This window comes from Bubalus bubalis, chromosome 6 (assembly GCF_019923935.1).
Source record: "Bubalus bubalis isolate 160015118507 breed Murrah chromosome 6, NDDB_SH_1, whole genome shotgun sequence".
In the NCBI taxonomy this organism is placed as follows: domain Eukaryota; kingdom Metazoa; phylum Chordata; class Mammalia; order Artiodactyla; family Bovidae; genus Bubalus; species Bubalus bubalis.
The window spans coordinates 7828244-7836911 of record NC_059162.1 but is presented as its reverse complement, the minus strand read 5'-3'; the positions used below and the strand labels follow the sequence as shown (position 1 = coordinate 7836911).

Sequence of the window (8668 nt, the reverse complement as noted above, 5' to 3'; positions counted from 1 at the left end):
AACCTTATAAATTTCACCTGATATGAAAAATGATTAGTTAGCCGATGACAGAAAGAATCACCTTTAATGTAAGATAATTCAGTGATTTTTTTCGGGGTTTGCATCCCAGGGCGATTCTGTATATTCCGGATTGTGTAATCCGTAGTAATCATCCAGCCACGAGGAGTTTTGAGGATTCTGGGAAGGGCTTGTTTTGTTTAGTAACCGAGGGAAAGATTCCACTTGGTCCTAGAGGTATACGTGTTCTTTTTTCCTTTTTTTTATATTGTGGTGGCGTTTGCAATAATATTCACATGTATCAGCCATGGGTGTACATGTGTTCCCCATCCTGACCCTCCCTCCCACCTCCCTCCCCGTCCCATCCCTCAGGGTCATCCCAGTGCACCAGCCCTGAGCACCGTGTCTCATGCATCGACATACGTGTTCTTAAGAATATACGTGTTCTTAAGGTGGAGGTTTTTATTAAATATTCAACCGCTGAAATGCTTTAAAAAGAAATTTTAAGTAGCGGTCTTGAAACTCTTTCATCAAACTCAGTTCAAGTTTTCCGTTAGAGTTTGTGGTGTAGGTGGATTTTTTAAAACAAAATCGATCCATAAGTTTTAGTAGTAAAACGATTGGGAATTTACATTATTACAGGTCTTAGGGTAAGGTCTCGAGGACTCGGTCTACTAGGTGCTATGCTTTAGAAATGTATATTTAAGGCGGTGAGCTGATTTTGATTTTTGGAAAGTTCATCTTTTATATATGTTTTGTTTAAATTTGCTTAAATAAAAGGCTTTCTAGAAGTACGATTCCTAGTATTTTTGCTTATCTCAGATGCTGTGCCAATAGAGGGGAAGCTCTAACGAATGTGGAAAAGTAGTTGTGTATTTTTCTTCCACACATTTGTGTATATGGAGAATTTTTACACTCATAGTGAGTTATTAAAATTAAACCAGATTTACTTTTTTAGTCTCTAAATTTTGTTTTGATATATCTCCACTGTGGAATGAAAGGGGACGATGTTCAGAATGGGTTTTCCCCCATTTCTCAAAATATTATAATATATTTTATTTAACCGACGTAGTATTTGCGTCTTTCTTTTTTCCTTAAAACAGCAGAACAGAAAACGCCGAAAAGTCCAAAAGGGAAAAATACTTGCTCAGCGATTTGTTTAAAACTAGCTCAGGCTCTGGCGGCCCTCTTGCGGCGGAAGCAGTTTGTCTCCATTCGGCCACCGTCGCGTCAGCGTTACGGAGTATTTTGTCCGCTCGCCGCCGCCGTCCCAGGGCTAGTCACCGAGTTACTGGGCAGGGGAACGTGTGTTTCGGGGGAACCGGCTGGCGTTGCCGGCACCATGGAGTCACCTTTTAGTCCGGGACTCCCTCACCGGCCGGATGAAGACTGGGGTGAGTGGGATCTGAGACTGTGCCAGGGGTGGCTCCAGGTTTCTTCCTCCCTGCTTCCGCGCCCTCTCGGTGACAGGTGTGGACGAATCCTGTCGGGGAAGCGAGGGTCACTCATCGCGTCCGTCCGTGGTCCTAGTAGAGTATAGCAGAACCTGTCGGTGTCTGTCCTGGCGACATGAGTGTAAAATGCTGCCTGATTAGAATTACTATCGTGTTGGCTGTTTCCTCTGGGAAAGTACCAGGTGATGATTTGCTGCGGCGAATACGACGTCATTAGGAAGCTCAGGGCAGGATGGCCGTGACCACCAAAACGGCTGCAAGGTTTTTTCTCTGTGTGCGATGTGGGCGATGCTTGCCGTATAGTGTTTGTGCGTGTATGTACACGTTTGGTTTGTCTGAAAGAAGACAAACCTTTTCTGAGCTTCCACTATTGATCGAGGCTGATCTCCATACTGGCAGAGAAGCAAAGCACCCTAGCACCTGACCTCAGGTTGCTGTCCATTTACACCTAACGCTTATAAATGGGTATAATCCTGATTGTTCTCCGGATACAACTCGGAATTTGCTTGTTACGGATATTTTGTTTGGCTTTGTGGCAGGAAGAGTAGGAATGGAATGTGGTCGAAATAAGAGTAGAGAAGCTTTATCATCCAGTGTTTAAAGAAAACTTGTCCTTACCTTATAAGGATAGTAATATTCTTACCTTAATAGAGTAGTACTTACACTGTTCTTGAGCTTCAGTGTGAGTTTGGGGTTGTATACTTCCCTGAATGAGTCCTTTAGCAAACCTAAAACCTGCACCATTCATTACCTTTAAAATTTGGGGGAAACAGACTGACCTTCATCTTTTCATTGGACCATCATTGTCAGTACCAAGAGCGTAATCTCAGTTCTCTTTGTTGAACTGAAGTTCTCATTTGATTTTCCAAGGGCAGAACTTCTCTTAAATTATATACTGTTAGAGATTTATTTCCGGAGAAGGCAATGGCACCCCACTCCAGTACTCTTGCCTGGAAAATCCCATGGATGGAGGAGCCTGGTAGGCTGCAGTCCATGGGGTCGCTAAAAGTCGGGACACGACTGAGCGACTTCACTTTCACTTTTCACTTTCCTGCATTGGAGAAGGAAATGGCAACCCACTCCAGTGTTCTTGCCTGGAGAATCCCAGGGACGGGGGAGCCTGGTGGGGTGCCGTCTCTGGGGTCGCACAGAGTCGGACACGACTGACGTGACATAGCAACAGCAGCAGCAGCAGCAGCAGCAGAGATTTATTTCAATCCTTGGGTAGATTTTCTGAGTTGTTGGAAAAAGTAGACTGTCTCTTACAAGTGGAGTGTACTTGTGTAAGTAGTATAAGCCTAGTATAACCTTATACAATGTAAGCCTACTGTATTTGGCTTGGAAAAATATCTTTGGCTTTGGAAAATATATTCCTATTACAATTAGGAACAATTATCATGTATTAAACGTTACGTGTGAGGTGTTCTGCTAAGCTCTTAGATGCACAGATAAGGAAACTGAAGCTTAGAGAAAATGAATGCTCAAAGTCTTATAGCTAGTGAGCGTCAGAAGCAGGATAAGAACTACCTTTGTCTACCTCCAAAGCCTGTTAACTTAGTCACTATTTTATATTGTTGTCCTGAATTATTTCTACAGATTTGATTCTTACCAAGATACCCCCAGTTATTAATGAATCTAGTATATTGGATAGTTAGGATCTATTTTCTCAGCTAGTCAGCTATTATATGTTCATGATGTTTCTTAAACTACAACTGTGGGATAACTTCCTGATAATTATGTCTTCTGATACTCAGGCTGCATTTTCTTGACTAATCTTATCTGTTGACTCCTACTTTTAATGTTCTTTAACAGATCATTCAGTTCTTTGTAGTAGGTTCACTGACTCAGCTCGGGTGTCTTGCCCTGCCCCTCCCTGAATATGCCCATTTCCCATGGTTTTCCAAGTCTTTTGACACTGTTAAATCTTCCCCTAATAGAACATTTTACTTATGATTTCTCAGGTGTTCAGTAAGTAGTATAGGTTTTGCAGGCACTGGAGTGAAAGGTTACTTTCTGCTAGCATTTCTCAGTAGAATGTGGTGGGTTCTTTTTCTGGGAGTTGCCATTTTGGGTGTTCAGGTACTTCACTGATTTGATTTTTTTCTAGATTACAAGCTAGCCAGTTAAAATTTTTAAATCAGATCATGTAATTAGAACTTGTGATTCTAACAACTTTGAATAATTAAAAATGGCTTACTCAGAACAGCCTATGACAAGATGTGCATATTCCTTTTATGTTGGGTAATGAAATTTAGAGAGGCCCTGTCAATGTTTTCTGTAAAGATCTAGATAGTATTTTAGGCTTTTGTGGTCATGTGGTCTCTGTTCCAGCTGCTCAATTCTGCCGGTTGCAGTATGAAAGCAGCCATGGACAGTATAAACTGAGCATGACCCTGTTCCAGAACAACTTTATTTATGGATGCTGAAATTCTATTTCAGTGTAATTATTTTTAAATACTTGATAGAGCTTATTTTTAGTACAGTTTTAGATTTACAGAATAATTGAGGGGTTAGTACAGAGTTTCCCCACCCCCAAGTTTCCCTAATTGGTAGCGTCTTGCATTAATGGAGTATATTTGGTACAGTTCATGGGCCAGTATTGATACATTATCATTAACTAAATTCCATAGTTTATATTAAGATTCACTCTGTTCATTCTGTGTTGTTTTTTTGTTGTTGCTCAGTCTCTAAGTCATATCCAACTCTTTGCAGCACCATGGACTGTAGCACGCTAGATTCCTCTGTCCTGCACTGTCTCAGAGTTTGCTCAGATCATGTCCATTGAGTCAGTGATGTTCTCTAACCATCTCATGCTCTGCCACCCGCTTTTCCTTTTGCCTTCAATCTTTCCAAGCATCAGGGTCTTTCCAGTGAGTTGGCTTTTCATATCAGGTGACCAAAATATCGGAGCTTCAGCTTCAGCAACAGTCCTTCCAATGAATATTCAGGGTTCATTTTCTTTAGGATTGACTGGTTTGATCTCCTTGCAGTCCAAGGGACTCTCAAGAGTCTTCTCCAGCACCGTGATTCAAAATCATCAATTTTTTGGTGCTCAGCCTTCTTTATGATCCACCTCACACATCCACATGTGACTGCTGGAAAAACCATAGCTTTGACTTTATGGATTTTTGTTGGCAAAGTGATGTCTCTGCTTTTTAATACACTGTCTTGGTTGTTACAGGTTTTCTTCCAAGGAACAAGCGTCTCTTACTTTCATGGCTGTAGCCACCATCTGTAATGATTTTGGAGCCCAAGAAAAGGAAATGCCCTTCTATTTGCCATGAAGTGGTGGGATTGGATGCCATGATCTTAGTGTTTTTTAATGTTGAGTTTCAAGCCAGCTTTTTCATTCTCCTCTTTCATCCTCATCAAGAGGCTTTTTTAGTTCTTCTTCAGTTTCTGCCATTGGTATCATATACATATCTGAAATTGTTGATATTTTTCCTGGGAATCTTGATTCCAACTTGTGGTTCATCCAGCCTGGCATTTCCCATGATGTACTCTGTATAGAAGTTAAATAAGCAGGGTGACAATATACAGCCTTACACTTCTTTCCCAGTTTTGACCTAGTTGGTTGTTCCATGTCCAGTTATAACTGTTGCTTCTTGACTTATATACAGACTTCTCAGGAGACAGGTTAGGTGGTCTGGTATTCCCATCTTAAGAATTTTCCACAGTTGTGATCCACACAGTCAAAGGCTTTCGCATAGTCAATGAAGCAGATGTTTTTCTGAAACTCCCTTGCTTTCTCCATGTTTATTCTGTGGGTTTTGACAAATGCATAATGTCAGTATCTACCATTATAGTATCATATGAAGTAGTTATGCTGCCCTAAAAATATTCCCTGTGCTCCACTTATTTATCTCTGCCCGCTTCCTCCAAAGCCCTCTACAACCACTGATCTTTCCACTGTCTCCTAGTTTTGCCTTTTTCAGAATGTCCTATTATTGGAATGATATAGTATGTAGCATTTTCAAATTGGCTTCTTTCATTTAGCAAAATGCATTTAAGATCCCTCTGTCTTTTAGCGGCCTGATAGCTCATTTCTTTTCGGCACTGAATAGTATTCCATTATATGGATGTACCACAGTGTCTTTTGGGCTCCCATAACAAAATACCTAGGTAGCTTAAACAATAGAAATTTATTTTCTGACAGTTCTGGAGGCCGGAAGTCCAACTTCAGGTGCCAGCATGGTCAGGTTCTGGTGAGATCTCTCTTCCTGACTTACAGACAGCCATCTTTTTGCTGTGTCCTCACAAGGCAGAGGGGTGGAAGGGGAAGGAAGGAGGGAAGGAGAGAGGTAGGTAGGTAGATAGATCTAGCTCTTACTTTTATGAGGCCACAGTTCTAGCGGATTAGGGCCTCACACTTGTAACCTCGTTTAAATTTGATGCTGCTACTGCTAAGTCACTTCAGTCGTGTCCGACTCTGTGTGACCCCATAGATGGCAGCCCACCAGGCTCCCCCGTCCCTGGGATTCTCCAAGAACACTGGAGTGGGTTGCCATTTCCTTCTCCAATGCATGAAAGTGAAAAGTGAAAGTGAAGTTGCTCAGTCGTGTCCGACTCTTAGCGACCCCATGGATTATAGCCTACCAGGCTCCTCCGTCCATGGGATTTTCCAGGCAAGAGTACTGGAGTGGGGTGCCATTGCCTTCTCCGCATTTAAGCTTGATTACCTGCTAAATACCATCCTACCTCTAGATGCAGTCATATCGGGGGCTTCAGCTTATACATTTTGGGGGGACACGATTTGGTTCAAGGCCCACAGTTTGTTTATCCATTTACCTGCTGAAAAACAGTTTGGTTGCTTTCAAATGGTGGCAATTATACATAAAGCTGCTATAAATATTCATGTGCAGTTTTTTTTTTTTTTTTTGCTGTGCCGTGAAGCTTGTGGGATCTCAGTTCCCTTGCTAGGGATTGAACACAGGCCATGACTATGAAACTGCCGATTCCTAACCACCAGACCAGGGAGCTCCCATGCACAGCTTTTTATGTGGACATACATTTTCATATCATTTGGATAAATACCAAGGAGCATGATTACTGGATCACACAGTAAGAGTATGTCCAGTTTTTTAAGAAACTTTCAACCTGTCTTCCAAAGTGGTTATGCCATTTTGCATTCCTGCCCATAGTGAATGGATATTCTTGTTGCTTCAGTCCTTGCTGACACTTGGTTGTTGCCAGCATTTCAGATTTAGCTATTCTAGTAGATGTGTAGTGGTATCTCATTATTTTAGTTTGTAGTTCCCTGATAACATGTGATGTGGAGCATCTTTTCATAAATTGTGTTTGTCATTTGCGTATCTTTCCTCCCTTACTCTCTCCTTCTTTTTCTTACATTTGCGCAAAAGCCACTTGTTGTTTTTTTATTTTGACCACATATAAGATATATGTACCAAGATCAGAAGCTTTGTTCTGCCACTGTGGTTTCTTTGATAACTTAAGCGTCTTCTGTCAAAGTTCTCTTTGCCTTCCTGTGTTGACCAGTACCTGACACCCCTGATCACACTTTTTCCCTGAAGCCCTACTAAATGGTTGCTGTTTTCATTCTCAAAACCTTTATACCATTAGGGCCTCTGAAGGTGGGTTAGCGTCTTTCTTGTTCTTCATTGCTGCTTTTTGATCATTCACTGTTCATCTTCCCTAAAAAAATCCACATCCAGGCTTAAGTTTCACATTGTCTCACATGCTCTCCTCCACCTGTCCCTGTTATAGTCATCTTCTGATTTCTGGTTCACTCTCCCTCACTTTTTGAAAAAATTTAGTTCTTAACTTATTGTCACTTACTTCAGCACTCTTTCCATCAAGATTCTTGGCTGATTTCAGTATTCTCAGAGAAAGAAAGAAAGAAAAAAAAGTCAAGTTGTTCAGTCATGTCTGACTTTTTGCGACCCCATGGACTGTAACCTACCAGGCTCCTCTGTCCATGGGATGTGGGTTGCCATTCTCTCCTCCAGGGGATCGAATCCCAGTCTCCCGCATTGCAGGCTTTACTGTCTGAGCCACCGGGGAAGCCTTCTCAGAGAAGATCCTTCAAACACCGACCTTTCATTTCCTGGGTCTCCTCTTCACCTTCCACCCTGTCTTAGCCATTTGCTTTCCCAGTCATAAGCCTCAATCTAGTCATTATTAATAACATAATCTCAGTTTCAAACATCCCATTCTGACCATCACCTTCCGTCTTACCAGCTCACTCTATTTAGTGATCCAGTGGCACCTTCAGCCCTGCTGAGATTCTTTCATCTTTTCCTTGTCCCTCATCCCCTTTATGTTATCACTTTCCCCTTATCCAGTTTACATTACATGGACAGTCTCTAACCATTGCCTCATACCCTCAATATTCTTTGTCTCTCTCCTGCTCTGTAATTCTCTCTCTGGTCAACCAGAGCCTTGGTTAAATCTAACTCTGCCTACTCCATGAATGCCCTCAAATAGCTGAAAGTAGCTGAAAAAAAGAAAATTCAACCATGCTGACTGGTGTCACTGAATTTATGATTCTAACCTGAAATGGACCTTTGATTACGTGTTATGCAGCTGATCATATGTCCCTGGTCCTCGCACTCTGATGGTTGTTTTTGTGAAGTTTCTCCTCTCTTCAGACCTCCAGCACCTCTTCCTGAATCCCCCGAGTCAGAAGAGAACTGCCGCAGTCTCCTGCTACCTTATTTGCCCACCCGTGTGCCAGCATATTTGCTTCTCTTCTGTTGGTGGGAATGAGAGAGCCGATCACTTCCATGTGTGCTTAAGAGTCCTCCTTCTTTATTCAAGAATATTGCTCAAACTCTTCTTCCTTCTATGCCTTGAATCATCATTTCCCTCCCTGTATGTATTCGCTTCTCCTATCTAGAGTGAAAAAAAAAAAAAGAAAAACCCCAAACCCGCTTCAAATGTTACTTCCCTTCTAACTGCCACCACATTTCTCTCTTTTATTTTACAGCAGAATTCTTTTTTAGAAAATGTCCATGTTCACTGACTCCAGTTTCTCTTTTTCTATTGTCTCTTGAACCCACTGCAGTCAGGCTCTACCACTTTGCCAAAACAGCTCTTTTTAAGGTCACCACTGATTTCCAGTGGCCATTTCTCATCTTATAAGAAGTAAAGGAATAAATAAGTGGTCAAAGTGGCTGTCAGGTGGGAAAGTTTGCTGAGCAAATGAGACCGAATAGCTACCATAGTTTACTACTGTTAAACAGTAGTAATCTAAATAG

General features: G+C 41.8%; 1 protein-coding gene across 1 annotated transcript in view; it reads left to right on the top strand.

The window, feature by feature from the left end:
• The first annotated feature begins 304 nt into the window (after positions 1-304).
• Positions 305-8668, top strand: part of ATF6 (activating transcription factor 6) — a 234783-nt gene continuing 226419 nt past the window's right edge. The window contains exons 1-2 of the mRNA XM_044944907.2: positions 305-310; positions 1070-1391. Coding sequence (XP_044800842.1) covers positions 305-310; positions 1070-1391 — 328 coding nt within the window. The remainder of the gene's footprint in view (positions 311-1069; positions 1392-8668) is intronic.